This window comes from Terrapene carolina, unplaced genomic scaffold (assembly GCF_002925995.2).
Source record: "Terrapene carolina triunguis isolate 2854851 unplaced genomic scaffold, T_m_triunguis-2.0 Scaffold85, whole genome shotgun sequence".
NCBI lineage: Eukaryota > Metazoa > Chordata > Testudines > Emydidae > Terrapene > Terrapene triunguis.
The window spans coordinates 30,834,758-30,860,274 of NW_020664436.1; the positions used below are offsets into that span (position 1 = coordinate 30,834,758).

Below are 25,517 nucleotides of genomic sequence, written 5' to 3' on the forward strand. Positions count from 1 at the left end.
TTTGCATAAAAATGTAAATTAAATGTAAATAAAAATATACTTATTTAAATTGACTCCATTTTGCTGGAAGGAACTGCAGTGCTGTAGGTTTGCTTGAATACATGCCTTTTATAAAATCTGAAAGACATTTTACCCTTCCAGAATTAAAAACACAAAAAACTTTAACAATAGAGCAACACTGAAGTTATCAAGCTCAAGCACCAGAAATTCATCTTAAATTGTTGCCTTTTTATAGTTGACAAGATTTTTAGTTAAGCGCTTAGCTATGGACATTGAGACCTGCACTTATGTTCAATAGTAACATTAATTTGTGTAAAAAGAGTTATTTTGCTTTTAAGGCTTATTGTTTTCCTTCAGTTTAAAAAACAACAATAACCCAGTTCTCTTCTGGGCAAATGTTCATTACTATGTATAATTGACAATGAGATGAAAATGCCCACTGTGGGCAAACTATGACTGTAGTTCATGGATAATAAAAGATAATGAAGATCATAAAGTTGTATTGTAAGCATCCAACTAATTGCCCCTAGAACAAAGATATTTTGCTATCCAAAAACTGTAACAACCTCTAGTCCCACCCAGGAAGTTTTAATCAAATTTGTAGACATCTCAAAGTTTAAACACTTGTCCTTGTCTCAAACATTTTGAGGATTTTCTATATAACTCTAAATTCATAGTTGTAATGTCACATTACTTGAAACATAAGGTTCTGATTTTATCCACTGAGTTATTTTCTTTTTACACTGTCTCATTGAATTTTTGGATAGCAATGCATTCATAGTATAAGCAGTGAAATGGCCCCCCAAAAAACTTTTTTTTGTACACATGTAACTTGTTCTAGATGTATCCATTTTCTCTATTTTACAGTTGCATCTGTACAGTTCTGTAAATTAAACTAGATGTTTAAATGGGTATTTAAAAAAATCTAGTTGTATATCAACATGCCTAACAAATTAATGCACAAACTACTTATTAATTAGTGCTAGGCCCAATTTTTCTACATAAAATTAACTTAAAAAAATTGGGAGAACTTTCCACTTTTTAAAATAAAAACTTTATTACAAGGATTCTGAGATCTGTAAATTAAAATTTATGACAACAAATGGAAAAAACCCAGTTTTGAACAGATGCCGATTTCTCATCTGAATTTTTATTCCCAGGCAAGTAGACTGCTAGTTCACAGAAAAGTAAACTGTCAATATCAGGGAAATAAGTGATGTGCATCAAGGGTCTCCGAAGGGAATAGCTAGTAATTACTGTACATTTAAGCACAAATCTGGTAGGCCTAACCAGGCTACAAACAAAACTTCAAATAGTAGAAAATTTTAAATATGAAGTTTCTCTGTAAAAGTTATTTGCATCGAAGCTCAAAAACAAAAACTTATTTACTACTGTGTTTCCACTATTTACATGCCCTGCATTCGTGTTGCTACGGTCATCCACAGGGATAGAGATCACAGGTAAAGAGCCTTGGTATTTGAATTGGCTATTTCTCAGTAATATAGTGCCACAGGTTTAGTATTTTGTACTTTCTGTAGTCATTAGGAAATGATCCAGCTTGATCTTTGGCTTTTCAGAAGTTGTACTCCCCTGAGCTAGGTGATAATGACAGACTACAGACATACAAAAAAAATTTACATAAATAGTATGTCAACTAGGAAATAAAGCAATCTGTAGGAAAATCTTTGTAACATCCTAGAAAAAAAGCCAGTTCCTTGCTTCAGATACACAAAAAATATAGTCCAGTAATAATGTGTGCTTATACAAAATAGAAGAGAGTCACAAGATGTGACACTGAATCAGGTGCTTTAAATAAAGAATGGCAAATTTCAATGAGATTTACTGTGACATCAAAATGGTTCAACAAAGAATCAAACTGGTTTCTCTGGGTATACCATCACATGATTTACCAATATACTGGCATCTTTGCTCTTTTGCTGTGAGCTGACAGTGATTATTTTAGAGAAAGAAAAAGTAACGTGTGGAATTAGTAATGCAGATGCTGAAAGGCAAGTGGCAAGACTACAAGAAGAATGCTTCAAATAATGCTACTTTGTTCCCATCTCTACTCCACCTACCCCCAAGGCAAAGGCCAGAATGACCAAAAGCCAATTTAATAGTAGTGTGCAGAATGTCAGCCGACAAACAACATAAATACAAGTCATGTGTTATCCGTGGTCACGTTCTTCAGGGTTAGTCCAGTAACTCAAGACTTTACATTCTTCCGTCTTTGTTTGTTTATTTTAATTAAACATGTAATGGTTAATAAACAGACATAGTCCAGAGTTAGTAGGTTGGTATTATAACATTTATTAAAATAATGCTATGGGTTAATAGAAACAGCAAAGAACCAAAGAATTAAAATGCAAGCTATGTAAAAACCCAACTAAAACCCAAATATGTCTAATGTATTCATCCAGTAGCTAACTAAAAGCCCAAGAAAGACAACACTCCCAATATAATAAAGTACTGCAAAACAATTGGCAATTTTCAGTTATCAAAATTGTGGGTTTTGCATTTTTGTATCCTTTTTTTCTCAATCAGGAAAAAAATTGAATGTTTTATATAACATACATATAAAACAAGATAGAAAAATACATTATAAACTTGTAACAATGGCTGTAAATACATTATCTTACATGTTTCTCATAGGCAATAGGTTGGTTATGATACATACACAGCATGAAACTACTAAGATAATAAAGAATAGACAAATACATGTCATCTGTACTGTTACATACAAGCGACACTCCCATCTACCCACTCTAAAAAAATTACATAATACTGTCAGAAAGAAGTCTTAAAACTACATATTTTAATAAAGAAAAATTCAATAAAGAATTATAATACTGAGAACCAAGGCATTCAGAGATTTCAAAAGTCATGCTTTTTTTTAAGTTGATCCAAAATTTTGTCAACTATGTTTTCAAAAGTTTGTTCATTCAGAGCAAACATTACTATTACATGTCACACTTCTATTTCATACACGTAACTTTCCCCCATTTGATAAACATCTAAAAATGTCCAGGTTTATCATAGTTGAGATGAATCTGGATCAAATACTGGTATTGTTTTAGCAAATCTCTTCTCAAATGTTTGAGTGTCGCAGGTTTATTCAACCAACCAAACAAAAATCAAAATGGCACAGCATATATACTGTAAATTAAGTCAAAACAACTGTATGTGTAACAGGAAGACAAAGCTGGTGGCACGATAAACAAAAGCTAGCTGAATACAAAAGGATGAATGTCTATTGCATAGTAAATAAACTGATAATTGTTTCCAGGTGAGACAAGATGCTAGATGAGGTCACCATATAGGTGCTTAAACCGTAAACCCTCTTTCTTAGCTTACTATTGACCTTTGATTTGGAAGCTATGGAGGTTTGCAGGAGGAGAATAAGTTGACAAGAGGGGATATAAATTATCACCTGATATTTGCCAAGTCTAATACTGAGCCATTAGCAAACTGATACTTGCTCAATATTTTCAGAATTCAACATTATTCAAAAAAGCTTCTCAGCTGTTATGCTGGTCTAGCTACATGAATTTCATGTGGCGCTAAAAGATAATACTGAACTATAGATGAATTTTTAAATAGTTAGTTGATGAATCTTTCCTGCTTTTCTTTTGAATAAAAAGCAACAAACAATCAATATTATGAGAATTGAATATCTTATACACTATTTGACACCGTGGGAGCTGCTTACAAAATACTGGGACATGCTTAGGTCAGACTTAAAATTAGTTAAACATGTTCAATTTCATTATCCACCAAACTTTATTCTGTGGACAAGTACAAGGTCTGCTATACTTGTCAATATTTCAAATCAAGACAACTCCACGCCATCCCCTGAACAAAATGGAACACTTGCTGCCCTATAAACATGAGTCAGCTAATGCTCTGATTTAGAATGAGTCAGAACCCTTTGGTTTAGATTGAGCAAGTACATGAAACAAAATATGTTAACTATGGTTTGAGATGGTGAAAATGTTCCAAGACTAATAGGGGCCAGCATTTGATAGAAAAATTATCAAACGTTTCACATTGTAAGATTTGGCAAAGTTGCATCATGCTACTATGGCAAAAATCAGGTATTTCAAACGGTCAACTCATTTGTCTTCCTTTCCCAGCTTCTTTTCACTTACTGGGCGACTAAGTGGCATGCATTAACTTGTTGTCTGAGGGAGGAGCTGATTATACGAGACATTTGACTAAATGACCATGAAGAAAATAAGGCACTTCCTTTTCTTTAGACTTATTCCAATACTTAAAAAATAAAAAAGAAAGACAAAAAGGCTCTTTTGGTCTTTTGTTTCTTGACAACCACCAGAAAAAATCATTTAATGAAATAAAGGGTTGTTTCTTTGTTCTTTTTTTCTTTTTTTTTATAACACTTGAAAGTATAAAATGCTACATTTCCAAAAATATATTTTTTCTGCACCAGCACCCTTGTATAGTAAAAGTATCTACTTTTTTGTTCATTTTGTTTCAATGCACTACACTTTATCTACAATTTCATTACATGTATACAGCAAATAGGCAAGCATGGCTTTTACATCCTTAATGAAATTTTTCTATACAGGGAGGTTTAAAAAAAATATTTGAACAGTTTGCCCAGTAATGTGACACATAATGCATGTACCTTGTTCTCATGTAATCTTTTAAGAAAGTTTAAATATGGTTAAAGTAATCTTAACTCAGATTTTGCTTTCATAGTGTTGCTGTTTTGTTCTATGCATTAACATAGTTCTGAAAATTCACTGAAATCTATCTTTCATGGCACACGTTCTTTTAAAACATCCAATTTGGCAGGCAATAGAAAAAAGGCTGCAACTTTTGCCCTTTGAGGGCACTGGTAGTGACTAAACAGCAAGTCAAATTTTGAATACTTTTTGGAATCCCTTCACCAATGACATCCCTGACCAAAGGTTCATGCATGATGCATCATCACACAGTACATTCAAAGAGAGCTTTGACTTCATTATGAGAAGAAAAAGATTCCTAGAAGTCGCTCACAGTAACTGCCTCTGTTATCGGGTAGTTAAGGGACATCTGTCTCCATCACTTAAGTGAGGCCTTCTTACCGTTCGTTTAGGGTGGGACACTAAAGGATGATCAGTGCTGAGGGATGAATTGGACCTTATTGCTTTACTACTATTCAGTGCAGGTTCTAGAACCACTTTCACCCAAACAGGAAAAAAAAGCTGAGTTGGAGGACAATAATTTCTTTGTCTTTTTTGTTAGATGGTAAGACGAACGGACAAGTGCCTCAGCTCGCTGCACTGAAGACAGGCAAGCAAAGGCGATTACCAGTTAACTGATCAGCAGGCAGGCATGGTCAGGTCATCATTGGGTGAAGAGTTCAGAGGTCAGAAGGTCATAGGTTAGTTGCCGGTGGCGGCTGGGTGGTTAGAAACAAAAACAAAACAAAAACAAAAACAAAAAAATCAAAATAAAAAAAACAAAAAAGAGAAAGAAAAGATAGAGAAGAGATTAGTTTCAGCTAGTGACGGCTTAATGACAACATGAAAACTAATCACAACTAATAAAAAAACAAGCATGTTTAATTCTGACGCACTGATTGACACCATCTACAGAATGCAATAAAATCATGACAGCCTTGTATCATGATTTGAACATGTGAAGGAGAAGCCCACTCCCACAAAACTGGTTAACAGGAAAAAATAGAAATAAAATACAACTAACAACTAATGGTTAGTAGCAGTCGATGAAGGAAACTGGAAAACAAAAACAATGAACAGTTTTTGGCACTTGGTAAAAGAATTTTGAAACAGTCAGCGCAAAGAATCAGTATCTGACTGCTATTAAGCATTAGTATTTTCCCAGGTGCAAGCATTAAAGCAACTATTAATGATGGATGTGATTATTAATAACTGTTTGTTAAAAGAAATGAATCTGAATTTTCATAAACAATTTGGTTTAACATAAACTATGGGCCAAACAAGGTTTCTTTTGTTCAATAAAATTTTTATTGCTTTTCAATTATTCTATTTACAAACAACATGGAATTTCTTGGCCTCATGATACAAAGCAATACTAAACTGTAGTCTAGCAGTGTAGGCATCATCATGGAAACCAGGTAAAGGCTAAGCCTATTACTTTAGCCAGCATTTTCCTGTTGAAAATACTATTTTACACATAGGACACTTTTAAAATGCACTTGCATGTAAACACTGTAAAAGTCTTGCCATTTTAAATTCTATACTTCAAAAGCTCTAAGTACATCAAAAAATAGAGAAAGTATCTAATTGATACTAATAAGGCATTTTAAAACTACAGACAGCTTTCTTTATTCATTTTCAAAGCTAATACTCTGCAAATACAATAAAATCTGACATTTCATATACATTCCTGCTTTATATTTTTATATTTTAAAAGAAGCCACCTGTAAATACTATTTTCTTTTGCAAAAAACAAACAAAAACCACAAACAAACAAAAACAAAAAAATTACAGTAAAACATAAAAAAGTTCTCAAGTGGAAAGTTATCATTCCCAATGTTCTTGAGCTGATCCTTCTTTAATCATTCTCTCTCACATTCTCCTTCACCAAACTTGGTCCACTTAACAGTAGTACAATTTTTAAGACTTGTTCAACAGCTTAATCATATCTAATAAATTCTGAGGTTTGATAGAGTTTTTGTACTGTTGCCATTCTGACTAAGGCAGAGGAGATGAAAGTGAGAAAGGTATTCAGTGCAAAGTCAGATTTGTGCCATTTCATAAAATGAAATCCAGTAGGTGTAATGTTCACAGATAGCATATTTTTAAATGATCTATATCATGGGTTGATTTACCTTCACATAATAAAAATGGTTTCTATGGCCTATCATTTAGGATACAGTTTATAAACACTAAAAATTACTACTGTAACTTAAATGAGACCACATGTTCCCTGAACATCTTCAAAATTCTGCTAAGTGGGATTTTGTTTAAATTAAAACTGCTGTTGCAAATATAAGCAAAAAAAAAATATATATATAAATATTTAATGTGGCACAATCTCACCACTTTACAGGTATACGAAAAACACAGAATCTTAAAGCATTTTTGATACTGATTGCAATTTTGATTAAAATGGTATTAAAATTTTATATATAAATTATGTGACAATTGGTTTTGATAAAAACATTCAGAAAAATTATCAGCATTAACATTTCTTGTGGAGTATATAATCAAAGTAAGCTACCTTTTTAAGATACCAGAACACCTGTGATACATCCTCTGCCAAGTCCCTGGCCTTCAACAGTACACACAGGTTTGTCAACTGTGCAACACCATTTACAGTTTATTACAATTAAATCAGTCAGTCTCTCTATTATATGAATCAAATTCAGTTTTGGATTATTTATAGAGCGGGATCTTATTCTTAGTAGAAATGAACTATACTTGTCAACCCTTCACCAATTCTAAATGCTTGGTTATAAGAATAACACATGTACATGTTTGGGGGCTCTTGTTTTAAATGCAGTGCTTATATCTAAAAAACTATGCAAAAAAACAAAAACATACTCAAAGAGTGAATACAGTAGTACTATATAATATGAGAACCAGTTTAAAAGTTTTTTGTAATCTTAGACCCAATGAATGCATACTTATTTTAGTGATATTTAACAACTGTTTAAAATGCTTTCAGGTTGAAAAAATTAATATTTCGGTTTGCTGACATTGCTTTTTAAATACCAATAATGGCAAATTAATCAAAATGTGTGTCATGAATTGCACAGAAGGTGCACATGGCAAGTGTTGATCAATTTTTGGTATTTTAATTTTACAGCAAATTTTTAAAACTCACATTAACCTCCTCTATGGAAAATGTTTGTACTATGCCAAAAGGTATTGTTTCCAAAACATACCCCTCTTCTAAATCTCTAAAGAGTGTGCACTGATAGTCTGCTTTTTAAAATTTGTAATAAAATGAAGTACAGTCTTTAAAAATATCTTTGCGCAACCTATGGTTTGTAATGTAAGTTGCTACGGGTAATTTAGAACTCTATTCATCAGAAATTATCAGCATCGTTTTAATGTAAAAAAATATACAGGTCACAGAACCATGTATGGTCTCCATGAGAGAATAGCTCTGTGTATTCTTTTTTAAAACATACAAATTAACTTTGAAGAGCTATACATATGGACAATTTACCATCAAAGAAGTGTCTGTGTTTCAGTAGAAGGTGAGATGATTCCAATATTTATTATTTTCAGTTCAATGATTTATAGTTGCAACCATTGCCAAGGCAGCTGAACAGCTGACACGAATTAAAAACAACAAAATTAGTAAATACTACATTGGTCTATTCAAATAAAGTAACCAATAGATTAAAAAAACTCCATGCCCTGCTACAATGATTTGGTCACCAGCTGTTCCAGGGAAATACCTGCCTAAACAAATAAGCTTTTCAACTGTGGCATGAAGGACACCAAATCTGGGCTCTGAGAGACCATCAGTAGGAGCAGATTCTAGAGACATGGGCCTTGTATAGAAATGCCCTGCTGCCCATCTTTCAACAAAGAATCAGAACAACCCAGCAGACTGTAACCACTGTGATGGGATATAAGGGGAAAAGAATTTTTTCAGGTAACTGTATAGATTTTATATATCAGCTTGTGCCTTTTATAAAGCATTAAAAGGTAAAGGCGCTACATAAAATATAATAAATATCTTAGAGAGCCCCTCTCTCTGGTATTGGTGTCCATGGTGTCCTCCTTATATATAGTAATCTGACACAGATCTTAACAAATCAACAGAAGGAGAGAGGTGGAGTGTAGGCTAAATTCTATATTAGGAGTAGACATGCCTGTCCCCTGAATTTGGCTTTAAGTATATCAAATCAAGGAAGCCTGTGGATATCCTATTTTGTTGAGAATAGGTCCTTAGAATAATAATAATAATAAGCAATTTCAAAACACTTTGCATCTTCAAAAGCATTGAACATACATTAATCCCCACAACACCCCACGAGCTAAGGAAGTATTATCATCCTTATTTTATAGATGGGAAAACATACACAGAAAGGTTAAGTGACTCGCACAAGGAGTCACTGACAGAGCTGGGATAAGGGGTTGGGTGTTCCAGTGCTCAACCTGCACTGCTTCCTAGTCAATGAACAGCCCAATGTCAATAAACCGAAAACATCACTTTTCTTAATAAGCTTAAGTAATTCATTCAAGGGTCCAAGGGCATACAAAGATGGTAAGTTACATTTGATGAACAGGAGAAAAATGAAGATTTATTTTCCATTCATTGGTTAGTTAAGAGAGATGTCCAAATACTGGATGTCATCTCACCAACGGGACTTCAAAAGTTGCTTCTTCTTCAGACAATGTATTTTAGCAGCAAATGACAAATACCAAGAAATCCATTTTGGCAAAAGAACATAAAAGAATACTGCCTTTACTGACTCAAACCCAACAAACTTTTGAAGTATTATATAGTACAGTGGCTCAAACAGTTTATTAGAAAAAAGAAATCTAAATCTTCAGTTTTCTCCAGACAGGAGGCATTTTATTCCTTTACTTCCTTCTCATTAAGCACCCATCCATTCATTTTATTTTTGCAACACCAATCTGATATTTCCACACCAATTAAAAGAGCAAGTTTGAAGGGAAAACCAATTAATGTAGCACTAAACTCTTATTTCCTGATGAAGCTGAATCTTATATAGTTCTTATAAAGGAAATCAGTTATAGTATTTTAAACATTTCACATGATTTATATATTTTAATAGATGGGAAACCTAAAGAAGTTTACACAATGTCTTTAAAATTGCAATCGTTTCCAAAGCTCTAAAATAGTGACTAGATTTTTGAGAAAAAATATTAATGAATGGGTCAAAATATGGTATTTGGTTAACCAGCTGTGGTGTTGCAAATTTCACGTACACTCAAAGCATTTCTTATAAAAAAGAACTGCAGAACTAAACTAACCTCGGTCTGCGGTCACAATCCTTTGGTAAGGATGGACACGCATATCGTGCCTTCGAACTTTAGTAGCCACCGCACCTAGTTAAATTGCAATTACCAAGACAAAGTTAGAAAACATTCAAAGACAAACATTAACAGCAGGTTTAGCAAAATGGATTTAAGTGATCATTTACTACAAAATTCATTTTAAGAAAGCAACAAGTTAAGGCACAGTAGTTTCAAATCTTAACTTTAATATATGAAGTATATCTGTGCAGATTAATATTGCATTTATTTCAAACATCCTGGCCTTAACCTGTTTAATCCACTCATTTTCAATCCCAACATTACAGTATTTCATAAAATCTATTAGATCCAAGAACATTTAAGCTTTACTAGTCACATATTCACTGAAGTGCCTTTTTTGCAGCAGCACTACTTTAAATAATGCCATTTTTAATACTGACAATTATTTGCTACCCTTCAGACCACTTCCAGTTTCTACCATTAAAAAAAGTTTCAAAGCAATTCTTCATGCCTACAGATGTGGTTTTAAACTTTAAGTCAATAAAGTATGAACTGCAATGAATTAGGTGATTAGTAAAGCAAACAGTATAGAACACTTAGCAGTCAGTATACTACTATACACTCATAAATTACAGCTACTTTGTAATAATAGAGACTAAACCAAATTAATAGCACTAGTTTATTTTATATCTATGTGCAAAAAAAGTGCAAGTAAGTCACTGACTGCTAGGCTACTTTTTTTTTCAAGACTGCTGAAACTAAGCATTTGTTAAATTCAGATCTGATGAGGGTTCAGTTAAGACCGTTCTTGAATTCTTAGCCTTTCGTTGGGAAAGCCATACCTACAGATAAAAGGAAGGGAATTAAAAATTAGTCGCCAACTAAGATTTGACACTGATACCGACTTTCCCATCACCACCACCACCAACACCCATTTGTAAATTTTAAGGGAACTGCTTTTAGATACCTAAATAGTTCACCATAAAAATGGGCAAAAAATACATAAATATGTTACAAGGTAAAACTCAACAATAAACCATTTCAAATCTATCAGTTCTGTCAGCAATGCACAAATTACTTTCAATTTCATTGCTCAAATGATAGAGCACGTATTAGAATCAGTAATTCTAGATTGCCCAGGTTACTTTGTATTATAATTGAAGTTCTTTAGTGAAAACTCATCCTCAGTGGTCAGCCAAAAGGGCATTTGCTTAGATAGCTCTACTCTATCAACATTATTTTTTTGTGCTCTAAGCAACACTGACTGTGCAGGAAGGATTCTGATACAGATACATTTTTTAGTAATTCTCCTTCCCCACTCTTTTTATATAAAAATCTTGCCTGAAATTCATAAAAACTCTCTGCATTGTATTAAGTTATTACCATGCAGTAACACATTTAATCATTATTTCTTTACTGCTCAACTACATCAAATGGTAGAGAGATTTGGTACTGGACTCAGCCGGTGGCTACAATGATCCCTACCACAGTGAAACTACCTCAATAGACCCTGTAAGTGCCAGCACAGAGGACTCCTAGGTGGAAAAACAACATGCACAGGGTTGCAGGAAAAATTATTAATAAAAAGGAAATTACCACCAAAAAGGTATAAAGTTACATTGTTACTAATTTATCTATCATAATTTTTTGGCTATTTCAGAGACTATGCAATAGCAATAAGCTATTTTTGACTTCATTCTTTTGACCAATTAAATGTTTTAAAAAATGACTAGTGCTAAAATTGAAAATAAATGACTAAATACAAAAAAGTACATTTTCCTATCCACAATGCCAAAAGGAACATGTAAAGACAGATGCACACACACATATACACAGAGCAGCTAGTAGTATTCACTTAATTGAGCATTGGCTTTTTGTATTTCTTTCAACAAGATATTGACTTCGAATCTTAATGTCCAATGTTCATTAGAGACTTTTAGAATTTGTGTAAATCAATAACTGCTGCTGAACAAACTTTAAAGATCAAAGTCCTATAAGTCAACAAAATCATGCAGCACCAAGGTCATATACCATTTAGTAAAAGAACCAGAGAGTAAAGATTATTCAAATTCTGGAGGGAGTAAGGAGGAGAGAAATTGCATTGAAACAGTTTGTTTTATATTGACTGGTTAACTGGATTATAAACAGCAGATGTATTCTAGCCTTGATCTAGCAAGTCAATGGACTGAAATACCAGATATGATTGGCATTTCAGTCAACTCTATAAAAAAGGTGTCAGTAATGTTTCTAATTGCACTGTTCTCCAGCCACATCTTAAAAGAGCTAAGTTTACTTACTGAAACTATTATTTTGTTTTCTGCTTAAAGACAGATTCTTAGGTTCTTGCCACTAGATTAATTCATCAGATCAATGGAAACTATATTTTTAGTTTTTTTCAAGATTTGTTTGATACCAGAAAATGTTGTGCAAAATTAAAAATGATCCTTTTTAATTATTGTAAATTTATTTACATTTTAGAAAAGTGCATTCAAGTTTTCCATTTGGGACAGTACAAAGTATTTATATTAACTACGCATTTCAATTCCTATTTGCTTTTATTCTTGTCTAAAAGATGTTTTCATTTGATAGCACTACAAAAAACTTAAATGTACTACAATTTGATTAAAATAAACACAATTTTGTTTTCAAAAAATTAAAAATGCTCCAAAATAAATATTGACCTTTTAAAGACACATGAATTTAGCAATCTACATAAAACAATTTTAGAGCTGCACTTATTCAATGCACTTTTTACTGGGCAATTTATGAATATTTAAATGAAACAAAATAGGGTCAGAGCTCTCTTTAAAAAACAAAGTTTCAATGAACCACTGACTCTCATACAATAGTAAAACACACAATAAAGCAGCCTTAGAAAATGATCTACAATTCAGTTAATCATCTTAGTAGAGAAACTTACCTAATACGCCACTAGGTTCAATAGGATACTCAAGAATTGATGTCGCTGGTGCCAGTGTATAGGGATACTCATAGGGTGTGTAAATTAAACCAGCTTCAGGTCCTTGAGGAACTATTGCAGCAGTTGGATGAGGAGTTCCGTTTGGCATGACAGCGGTCTGTATCTGTCTGATCAAAGGCATTATGGTAGGGCCAGCTGGCGTAGGAGTACGCAGGGCAGCTGGGGGGAGAACAGGCGCAGGCCCAGTAATAATCCTTGGAGCCTGGGCTGTCGCTGCAAGAGAAAAGGCAAGGGCTGCTACAGTAAGCAAAGAAATTTAGAAGGAAGTATGGAGATAGCAGTACAAAACGTGAAAAGAATGGGAAAAAAGGGGAAAAAGTAGGAAAGAAGAAAAATAAAAGGAAATCATTAGTACATGCGCTGATCACACAGTGCCAAAGCACACCATTCAAATGCAAACAGCTTTCCATTTCTCAGTGTGCTTAAGTATGAACATGCAAAATAAAAAAAGCCTTTATAAAACAGTGAAGTAGATTTCTAAACAGGTTACATAGCACGAAAGCTCAATTTAAACCATGTTTCTTTTACCTATGCTTTCAAGACTGCATGAGACAGACAGAAAATACTGTTGTAATCGTACATGGAATGTAAAATATAGTGCAACTATAGAATCCACAGATAGTCAGTTATGCAGACCTTTCATACAAAATGAAAAATGGTTTCATAATACTTCTGTTTATATTAAAATTCTATTTCAAAATACATAAAACCTCCCATGATCATTGGGGTTAAAGGTGTCCTTTTTTGCTTCTTTGTGATGAATGAAATAGGTCCAAAAAGATGATATTCTTCCTTCCCCCTCCCCCATTCTCAAAAATAGTATTTTTTTTCCTATTTCCATTTTAAATTAGAAATTCATGTGTTTTTGACACTGTTTCCTGGAAGTGTAGGTTAGGAAAAAAAGTACTTAAAAAAATGGAGCTAGCACATTTTAATTAAATGCTGTTTAAAATATTTTAGCCCCCAATCCAGACAGGTTTTAACACCTCTCGTGGGGTCAACCCCCAAGCTTAGATTTTATGGGCTTGTGTAAATGCAGAATTACAATGGTTTGACTTAAAGAATGCTTTTTAAATGAATTAGTTAAACCTACAGGTGGTTGGAAAATCCAAAACTTTCCTGGAAAAAAATTCATTGGAAAAATGCCTTTTAGAATTCTTTTGACAGAAAATTTTCAGGTTTTCTGTGGAAGCTTTTGAAATGAAATAAAAATTGTATTTCATGTAGTCTTAAATTTTTTTTTTCTGGAAATGAAAAACAGAATTTTTTCAGTTTTTGTTTCTGGATTTTCAGGCTTTTGATATGTCAAAATGAAAAGAAAAAATAAGTTACATTTCAAAGTATCTATTCAAAATTAAAAAATGCTAGAACTTGTTCAGATGAAAAAATTGAAAATTTGAACAAGCTCTAGTTAAACTGCTGCATGGGCATTCTTATTTTGGTTTACCTTAAGTCAGTTAGAAACAGGTTTAAGGTCAAATGAAGTAAGCCACTCAATCCAATATAAGAATGTCCAGAAAGGGACTGCATCAGTTTAACTAAGCAACTGGTTTAATGGCTGGTTTATTAAAAAATTCAAAGCAAAATAATACAAGGTGCGAAATGAATCCAATTTAAGCCTGGTCTACACACAGTATAACTAATTATGTTGGTTGGGAGTGTGATTTTGTTTTGTTTTGCCAGCTTATACCAATAAAAACCTAGGCGGTGTCTACACTGCCACTTTCAGCGCTAAAACTTTTGTTGTTCAGGGATGTGAAAAAACACCCCCGAGTGACAAAAGTTTTAGCATTGAAAAGCGCCAGTAAAGACAGAGCTTTATCGCTGTGAGCCATGCTCCCGGCAATAAAGCTGTGTGTGTGTGTGCATGTGTGTTTTTAAATCGCCGGGAGAGCTCTCCCCCGGCGATAAAGCATGTCTATACTGCCCACATGACAGCGCTGCCGCGGCCACGCTGTAACCTGGGCAGTGTAGACATACCCCTAGTGTGAACATAGTTATACCAGTACAGCTTATTCCCTTCCCAAACAAAACTAAGCCATATTGGTATAAGAACTTTCATATCGGTAAAACTGCAATTCCACTAGGGCTATGTCTACACTACAGAATGTATGTATGCTGGCCAGTTTGTAGATTTGAAATGAAATATGAAAACCTCCAATTCTGTGTGTCTTATATTTTCAAATTTCATTGCAGACACAATGCACAACAGAAACTTTTTCTGCCAGTGAAGGACCAAAGCCTCCCCGAACAACATTAGCTATGCTGACTGAAGCACTCTTACGTCAACACAGTTGCATCTACCTGGGGTTTTGTACCCATAGCAGTGTTGGAGAGGGGTGTCTCTCCCCCTCCCCTCCCCCAACGTCTGATAAATATAGCTATGCCGGAGAAAGTTTTAAGTTTAGACAAGACCTTGGGGAGTCATATTGCTTTAATTATACCTTTATAATTAAATCAGTACAACCTTTGTGACTAGACTAGGCCTTATTTCAGTGCACGTGTGTTAACTAACCTTTGTTAAACCTGTGTAAGTTTATGTTTTGAAAAAGCCTACGGTCCACAGATATCAAGTGACTGAAACCTGAGTGATAGGGCCAGGTTTTTTTATTCACAATTTTCAAAACTGTGCTTTGTTTTTATTAGGACAAATTAATGCCAGAATAAGCAGTAGGAAGAAAAGCTCTTTTGTTAAAGATTAACTACTCTGCTCCTTTGATTATGGAAAACATTCACCTCCACAAAATCTGGGTCTTTCAAGACAGGCTTCCAGTAAAGGAAGATTTGACATTCCTGACAGATTTTAAAGAAGAGGAACAAAAAGCAGGTCCCTCTCCCACCCCAAGCCTTTAAAGTTTTTTTTTAAAAAAAAATCAGAAAGCAGAAAAAAAAGGCACAAATCCAATTCTTCTCTCTCTTCAGGTTACTGTTATCAGATCTCATCTGAAGAAGTTAAAGTGGCTAAACTTAATTGGCATGATCTCTCTCATTGGTTTGTTTTGCATATAACCACCATTTACTATAAACTGTAATAGAAGTGCACATGTAGAAGGACAACTTTTGCAAATATCAGTATACCCTTAATGAAAAAGTTGACATGACTGTGCTTACATTTGACACCTGTATCAGCGAGAGTAAAGGTTTGAGAATAATTTTAAAATTTGAATTTTCATTAACAAGCTTTTACGTTCTATCCTGGAGAAAAGAGTTTATACCATAAAGAATAGCAGGCACATGTCACATGTACTCTGATAACCAAGTGCATGCAAGTCAGCTTCAAGTATAAAACTGTACATACATGCATGCTCAAATCAATCTAATGGAGGAAGAATTGTTACAAAAGGGCTCATTACACCACTGATCTCTGTGAACTTGCATGTGAAATCAGTTAATGAATCACTGGAAAAACATAACATTGGGGAAACATGCAAGCAAGATGACAGGAAGGAATATAATACAGAAAATGTTATTCATGTTATCTTGAACAACTGTTACATTCCCTTAAATCTCTCTAAAAAAGGTGAAAAGGAATCTATCCTCTTTTACACATGGCAAGAAATAAAAAACAAAATTATGAGGAATACCACAGCTTCTATAGTTTACAAAACATAAAAGCTGGTCTACACTGAAAAGTCACATCAATATAGCTCTCTCTCTCGTGGGTCTGAAAAATCCACACCCCAGACCGACATCGTTAAGCCAACCTAACCCTCAATGAAGTCAGTGCCAGGCTGATGGAAGAATTCTTCTGTGAACCTAGCTACCACCTCTCAGGGAGATGGAATACCTGTAGCGATGGGAGAACCCATCCCGTCACTGTAGTAAGTGTCTATACTGAATTGCTACAGTGGAACAGCTGCGCTACTGTAGCGTTTTAAGGGTAGACATAGCCTAAAAAGCTTGCTTTTAGGGCTCAACTTTGATCAGAGTTAAAAAATAAATACTTATTATTTAAAAAACTCAGACATATTGACAGGAAAAAAAAAATCAAAATATCTTGAATTTGCAACAGTACTAACCATACTGTCTCAATCTCGTCAACAGATATGCAACTGTGCATTTGCCAAAAGGAGAAGGGTTGGGAAACAAAACCTCCGTGGAGACTGCTCTCCTACTGGCCCCTAGAATTTTGTCATGCTTACGTGATTTGATGTTGGCGTCTCTGTAGGTGCCATTCAGAATTGCAAGTTCCATTAGCTGCATCTTTTTAAGGCTGTCTTCCCCCTCTGCCTGTGTATGAAAAGTAGGAAAGAAAGTTAGACTAATATTTTATTTTATGAGCCAAACCTGCGCCTAGGACTTGAGAGAGAAAAAAGACATTTATCTGAGTTTGAATGGATGGAAACACTTATTTATATTATACATAAGCCTTATGGGAATATTAGTGTATTATTAACCTCCATGGATCTGAAAGTATTAAAATTGTAAGTAGACCTCCAATAATTGGTACTGGATGAATGTCATATAAAAGTGAATAAAAGAAAAGTAAAAAATTACCAAAACAGAGCTAAAGTTTAAATCTGTGTTTGAAAGGCGATTTTAAGATTTTAAATGAAGAAGTATTAACTTCTAAATACTTGTAGAAGATATTTGGTTGGTGGACTAAATGAAAGAAAATGCAAATATTAAATAATTGGGGCTTAAATTAATGTGTTTTTATTATGCCAGATATTGAATATTACATAAAAAGAAATAATTTGGGCTTCTATTCTGAACATTAAGTCTACAACTGTTGAAAGTCAACATTCACGTCCACAAACAGCTTCAAATTCTGAACTAAAATAGGCCAAATTCAGCCAAATAAAGCTTGCAGGTAAGTTGGTGCAAGTTCCCTGAAATTCAGCAGTGATATAAATGCTGATGCAAACTGGTCACAAAACAAAAATAAGTAGCAAAGTAATATAACTTGTAATCATTTTGTATTCCTAATGAATTCCAAACCTGTGCAATTTACATGTTTGGGGTCAGGAAGATGAATGTACTAGAAACTAACTAACAAGAAATTGTATAATAATAAAACAGCCTCACCTCCTCCAAATTAGGCCTGTTCTGCAAAACATTTAAACACATACTTAAATTTAAGTATGTGAGTAATCCCACTAAAGTCAATGCAAATTGTTTTGCTGGGTCATGGCCTTAATTCAAGCACCAAACCCAAAACTCCACGACCAACATCAGCCATAGCAAAAAAGGATACAATACTTTTATTGATCTCAAATAAAAATTATACCTGTTTATACTAGATCTGGAATTTGGTTCCCACAGAATACCTAATCATCTTAAACTGAGCTCATTTTGTGCACTCACTAAACGATGAATAGGTGTAAATTACATTTTATTGCCACATACACACATTTTCTGGTTAAGGTACACCTGTGTTATTTACACCATTTATGTTACTGTTGGAATTTGGCTCAGAGTCTAGAGTCCCTCCCCCCCCCAATATGTATCCCATTGTCAACAATAATATTGTCAATTATTCTCATTAAAAAATAAATGAAGGAAAAAGAGAACTGAGTTTTGATACTTTGTATAACTCAAAAGCAGTAAGTAAAACAGGTATTGTTTCATGTGTTTTATTCTAAAAAGTTGTATTTTGATATCCTGAAGAAGCCTTTCATACATTCAGTATAGTTTCCAATGTGTTAAAACATTTTATGATCCAGTATCAAAACAAAGTTATCACATAATAGCTCTAGCATCTTTCCTTCAGTACCTTGCTGCTGGTCTAAAGGTAATGGAACAGCTACTCATTTAAGTTCACTTTTCACTTGCTAAGCAAAAATAGTACTTTTGTCTAATTTGCAATAACAAATTTCCCAATATTAATGTCACATACTGCTATTTTCTTAACTTACATTCCACTATCCAGATAGCAAAATAACATTTATTGGAGATTAAAAAGATGTGTATACTTGGTTATACCACCATGCCAGGCCACCATTATATAATTTAACAATGGTACAATTACTACTACACATGATGCGCTCTCAGGGATTTAAAGCTGGATGGAAAATTGGCAATCTAAAGTGCCAGCCTGAACATGTTTTGTCCTCCTGAAAAGTTGGCTAAATTTGTATTTGGGGAATTTTTAAAAAAGTCACCTATAAAAATATATTTTTGCAGACATTTAGGTTAATATTTTAAAAAGTATTAGTGACTCTGGGTGCTTTAATACTGGGGTGCCCAACTTAGAGTCATTTTAAAGGGGGCCTCTTTTTCAGAAAGTATTGCTCCTCTACACTCAAAACCAGGCCTCTTTAAAGTGACTCAAGTTAGGTGTCCAAAAACGGAGGCATCCAAAATTGCCAGTGACTTTTTAAAAACTTGGGAAGAGTTCACGGTAAGGAAAGGCACCTTTTTCTATTTCCTTTCTTCTTAACAGTTCTAGTTCAACAGACTAAGGATAGCTCAGTGGTTTAAGCATTGGCCTGCTAAGCCCAGGGTTGTGAGTTCAATCCTTGAGGGGGCCACTTAGAGGGATCTGAGGCAAAATCAGTACTTGGTCCTGCTAGTGAAGGCAGGGGGCTGGACTCGATGACCTTTCAAGGTCCCTTCCAGTTCTAGGAGATAGGATATCTCCATTAATTTAATTTAACTTGTCCACTTGGGGCAGGTAGGTAATTAAGATGAACCATTATTGCATATTTCCAGTAACTACTGTTCATAACTCTGTTACAAAATGGCAATAATTCCATTCATATTTTGTGAACTTAGAAAGGAAAGGAGCATGTCTACCTACAGGAGTTCCAAAATTTTTGGTATATATTTCATGCTGATTTAAGGAAATAAATAATCACTATAAATATTTTATTCCAAATGCAAAGGAAGAGCCTATTTAGCAAATTATGAAGACACAAAGTCAAGAGGAAGTCTGCATATTCATAATCATATCTAAATATACCTATAATACCATGAAGAGTGTGTTTTGACAACAAACTTTTTTTGAAGTTTATTAACAAAATAATTTGATGCAACTGTTAGAGAGTTCAAGACTATATAAACTTTACATTTTCATAACTTTTGAAAATTCACTAATGATCTCATTCAAGTACTTTCATCATCCCAACCACAAAATAGGCTATGTACAGTATCCTTACATGTATACATACTATATAAAACTTCTGTTTTTGGTAAAATATTCAGAATAGGCTAAACCTATAAGAGTTATAGGTTCCTTCTGATATATTGTGATTAGTGTGTGGTGGCATACATAGATTTTAGACTTATCTGACACTAATATTTCTGGAAAAGTAAATGCTTTTTCAATTACCTCTTTAACTGCAAATTGTACCATTAAATGCAGTCCCAGGCTTCACTTACTTCTCATATTAATTGAAATCATACTTTTCAGAATAGTAGTTATATCCCCCCTTATCTAGTATGCTCTGAATTTTCAAATAGGCTAAGTGTTAAGAAAGTTGTCACTGCTGGTAGTTATCATTGCTGGTAAATTGGTCAGAATACATGTAAGAAGCTAATTACGATGCACTAAACTGAACAAGAGCTTACATTAGTCTTTTTTCTACTGTTACTTATGGTAGCACTATAACTGACCACCTCATTATATAGATGCTATTTAACTATTTTCTATTTTATTTTAATAATAAGCAGACACTTTTATTCTGATTTTTCATTTTAGTACCAATCTATATTTTTGATAAAGGCTTTCAGTTTTAGTAAATAACTGGAACATCAACAAGAATCTAGCTTTTCTCTGAAGCAATGTGTAACACTGCTATCAATGAAATGCAAAAGATCAAGCATAGTACCATTAATTATTACCAGAACTTGAATTTCTTCCAAAATCAGCTTAGGGAACTGATCTGAGTTATTAATATGTCTGTGTAGGTGACAAATCTTACATTACACTCCCTGGAAGATCTCAATCAACTGCTAGGTGCTGAATATACTTGAACCACAATGAAAACCTTGCTAATATAACTGATCATAGCTAGCAAATTTCCAAGGAAGAGAAGGTGTGGAGAAAAACAATACATAGCTGCTTAAGCAACAAACTTTAAATAAAATTGTTACTATCTCCTTGGACCTGTAACATGTTTTTATATAGATCGATGAATTTCCTATAGTAAGAGGCAACTATTTAGAATTTACACAAAGTGCATTTAAAGGTAATACTGTACCTTCAGCCTCCAAAAACAGACATGACAGTCAACTGTTCATTCTCAGCCTTCTCTGAGGTACAGTTTAACAGTTCTTCATCTAATTTTATACAGCCTCAAGATCACTTTTTATAAATTTCTGCTTCAAAAAAATGTGATATGTCTACTTGTACATGGTACTTCACTGTTGTAGGATCTGGAACTTGGAATGTCACATCAGCAGCTTTTCCCAGTTTTAGTTTGGATTTTTGAGCAGTATATTACACACAAAAGAAAAACACCTGTAAAAAACTTCAGAAGTGCTAATCACATGGGCATGATTCCAACTCTTCCCAGAAGATGGCACTGTTTATTACATAATGCTATCACCTCTAGGCATAGGTGGTTATCTTGTCACTGTATTGCTCTACCTGTATTGTTTAATAACTTGTATCTGATTATGCATTAACTTGTCACAGTTGCTTGCCACCTCTTTTCAAACTGCCAAGTACAAAAGTGTTCAGGGCCATTTTGTGTGCACACACATCCTGTACTATCAAATCCTCCACTCCAGTTTCATTGGCCCTTGTTCTTCAGCTGCCAGAGACTAGTTTTAGCGACACAGAATGCAGAAATGGGCATGTGCTGTTGTTTGACCTGTCCTCTCTCTTCACAGCTGATCAAATGAGACACACTGATGCAATCTATTTTAGCTCCGGGCATTTCTGCAGGCACTCTCTGCTGAAGCAAAGAGGGGTTGCATCAAGGATACAAAGGCAATCTCTAAAGAGACAGAACGCTACCTGTTCAGTATCTACAACAAAGCCCAGTCATTTGTACTGAGAAGAAGCTGCTTTAAGCAAACATCAATAAGGTCACTTAAAGCCAGATTTGCATTGCTTAGTTTAAGCTCAAGTGATTCACTCAAGCCTTTCATCCTCTTAATTCTTCAATGTTCCCCTTATATTTCTCAGGTACAATATAACATGCAGATTAAGTAATAAAACAGTTTGGTACCTCACTGTTGAAACATCACTTTGTAATGGGAACATTCAAGACTCCTTACTGAATGAAAAAGGCTGAAGGAATATAGGTAGGAATTCCCTAATAAGGTACAATGTATATTGAGAGAAAGTATACTGCATGCCCTGTTTACATTTTGCAAGAATTTCTCGCTGATGCTAATAGCAGTTCAGCTGCACCTGTGGTAGCAATGTCAGGAGCTACCAATGGCATTTTAAGCAATGTGCCATCTCATCAGATGGGCACAGTGCTTAAAATTCTAGCAATAGCTGGCTGCCCATCTATAACAGGGCTCTCAAAATTACTAATATCTGTAGAGTTGGTGTTAGAAACTGCTGGAAATTTTTTGCATAATTTCTGTTGTGAATACAATCATAATTTCTATGTTATTGCATGCATCCGAGTTTAGAATTCTTGCCTCTTGGGTAGAAAAGGACTGGAAAGAGGAGCTTTATGAATTATGGCTGTTGATGCTATAATATTACCCCTCTCTAATCAATATTAAACAATAAATGTTCATGAGAGCAAAGAGATTCTTTTAATGAGATTTTAAAAGAAACATGTATAAAAAATAAAAATACTGACTACCACTAAACCTTATTGTCAAGATTAAGCTGTCTTAGTAGCCTAAGTCCCAGGTTTGAAATACCCAGTCACCTTGGGATCACGTGTTCAAAATTGCCCCTTCATCTTGTTGAGGTAGATAAACTGAGTACTACACAAATACATGTGTTTATCTGTATAATGAGCATCCACGGAGATCCATACATGCATAGTTGTATGGGTAGGGCTGACAAGGAAAAAAAGGAATATTGAAGGAAATGTGCAGTAAGTACATTAATTCCAATGAGGTACTAAAAATATTCAAATACAGTACATTAAAAAAATGTACCACCTTTCACATTAAATGTGTACTATCCCGCATAGTTAAGGTAAGGTAAGGGCTTTCAAAATGTATTTGCTGTTAATGTACCTTATACAGATTCCTGGAAGAAGTGGATCTTGCTCATGCAAAATTACATCTACTAAATGAGTTTGCTAAAGCATACAGTCAACCTTTGGAAGGTAGTGGAGGAGAGGGATCAGATCAGGTTAAGCGCTTATTTTTGGTATATTGTGTAGGTTTCAAACTATACTGCCATTATTTTAAACCCTCAGATGGGCTAAAGTATTTAGAACAATTACACCTCTACCTCGATATAACACTGTCCTCGGGAGCCAAAAAATCTTACCACGTTATAGGTGAAACCGCGTTATATCGAACTTGCTTTGATCCGCCAGAGCGCGCAGCCCCACCCCCCGGAGCGCTGCTTTACCGTGTTATATTCAAATTCGTGTTATATCAGGGTAGAGGTGTATTTAAAACCCAGCAATATACTAAAACTAATGGCATTTACCTTGGACTCCATCCCATCCCTTAAACTGAATTCATGGTTCAAGAGATTTCTATCTGGGGTATAAAGTCACATTGCATGAGAACTAATGATCTAATACTTTGGGAGATTTGAAGAAAGGGAGCGCTTAAGAGAGAATTAGTTTCAAACTAAATGATTTGCTTTCTGTCACAGATCCTAGCAAGTGCTCCCCTTCATGGCCATGTACTAGGATTATTGTGAGGAGAATCCAAGCCTGTGTGCTCTGGATACCTTGGAGTGTGAAACATCTAGAGACTTAGCAGGCTGTAGCAATTTCTACCTTTGGCCTCTCTGGCACACTTCCTGGGCATTGACTACCAGTACCCCTTCTCAGAAATGGGGCTCCTCAGCCCATTTGCCCTAAGCTTCTAGGACCAGCACTAACCTCAAGATATCCGAAGTTACTTAACACATGAACTTCACCCCAAATACGGGAAGCTTCTGGTTACAGTTTAACACTCTGTGTATCATACAAAACAATAAACATCTTAAAATGTAGTGTCTCTCTAGCTCACCCTTCCCTTGAGAGTTCTTGGGGTCCATCTGTGTACAGAAAGGCAGAGTGTCCCCCGCCTCATACAGGCTGTTACATGTTGCATGGTCTCTTCTTCATAGAGTCCCTTATCCAACTTCTGTGACCTTGCTCTCTCCTGCTCTTCCTCTTCCTGTCTCATTCTCTGTTCTTGTATGTTTCTTTATTTAAATACCTCCTGGTAAACTGGCCTCTTTTGCTCTATTCCAGGGAAGTTTAAACTGCTCCAACCTTCCCTGCTCTCATCAGCTGAACTGGTTTTTCTAAGGAAGCCCTTGCTCTTTAGCATAACCTTTGTAAGGTCCAAGTACTATCATCAACCTTAAGTATTTCCCATTGTCCCTGTCTGGTGTGTACTTGATACAGGATCTGTCAGCAATGGTGGACAGACACAGACAGACACTAACAACACAGCAGTTTTCCTTAATACAACTACATACATAATATCAACCAGAATTCATAAGTTGTACAGACATAGCCCCAATTCATCAGTAAATAAATCTCTTATCCTTGGTGTTTGGGTTTAGTATGTGTGTTCAAAGTTGGTGTATGTTTTGTAACGATCACCATGAAGTGTAAAAAAGCCATTACACACTCACTCTACACATCCATAGGCTTCCCTCCCGACACCTGAAAAAACTCTGTTTAGCTCAAAAGCTTGTAACTTCACCAACAGAAGTTGGTCCAATAAAATATATTATCTCACATACCCTGTCTCTCTCACCCATGCATTCATATACGCTTTCTCCATAAGATAACTTCTTTGAAAAAATGTGACAAGATTATTTTTTGAATAAATATGTACCTCTTTGTACGTCACACATTACTGCATCTCAGCTGGATATTTGCAGCCTTCCTACAGCTCAGCTGTATGCACAGACATTTGCCTGCAGTTCCACCTTTCTGCAGCATGCAGCCATTATGGCATCAAACCCACTGTCCCACACACCTCAGCAACCTCATGAATCCAGAAACCACCCCCAAAATCTCCATGCAGTCCCAGTAACCCTGAAGCCCATTGCACCCAGAAAACACCTCTCTCCAAACTACCTCAGCAACTCTCCATGTAGCCCAGCACTTCTACCTACCTCAGCATCTCCAGCTAACCCAAATATCTCCAGGTATCTCAGGATCCACCCCACTACCAAGACAGTCACTAGCTGTCTCTCAGACACCTCCACTCAGCTTCTTCCAACACTTTAGCCTCTCCAGTCACCCTTCACCACCCATCCAGCCACCTCTTCCACCTACAACTGTTAAAGTTTGTGCAGCTCCATGTCCTTCCTCACCACTGTTTGAGGCAGGGTGTGTTGACCATACAATAAATTTATGAATATGCAAATATGCAAAGCAGCGCACTAAATAACTTACATAAATGTCACATGAAATCGCAAACTTGCCAGCAGTGGAGAACATGTATTACTAAGAATGAAGAAGTGCTGCACTTTTTCCTATAATAAAAAAATCATTCAAATCCTGTATTTGCACAGTAACTTCACTTTTATATACCCA

At 34.9% G+C, this 25,517-nt stretch overlaps 1 protein-coding gene across 9 annotated transcripts in view; it reads right to left on the reverse strand.

Annotated features, from left to right (window-relative positions):
- Positions 1 to 2,286: 2,286 nt before the first annotated feature.
- The window catches only part of QKI (QKI, KH domain containing RNA binding), a 299,835-nt gene continuing 276,604 nt past the window's right edge, over positions 2,287 to 25,517 (reverse strand). For 2 of the 9 annotated variants that reach the window (XM_024194741.1, XM_024194740.1), the window contains 5 exons: positions 17,076 to 17,163; positions 12,874 to 13,170; positions 9,951 to 10,025; positions 8,167 to 8,272; positions 2,287 to 5,404 (listed from right to left, as the gene is read on the reverse strand). In XM_024194741.1, the coding sequence (XP_024050509.1) occupies positions 8,238 to 8,272; positions 9,951 to 10,025; positions 12,874 to 13,170; positions 17,076 to 17,163 (495 nt within the window). In that variant the 3' untranslated portion in view covers positions 2,287 to 5,404; positions 8,167 to 8,237. Of the gene's footprint in view, positions 5,405 to 8,166; positions 8,273 to 9,950; positions 10,796 to 12,873; positions 13,171 to 17,075; positions 17,164 to 25,517 lie in introns of all 9 variants that reach the window. The other 7 variants (XM_024194737.2, XM_024194735.2, XM_024194743.1 and 4 more) reach the window with 5 other exon arrangements.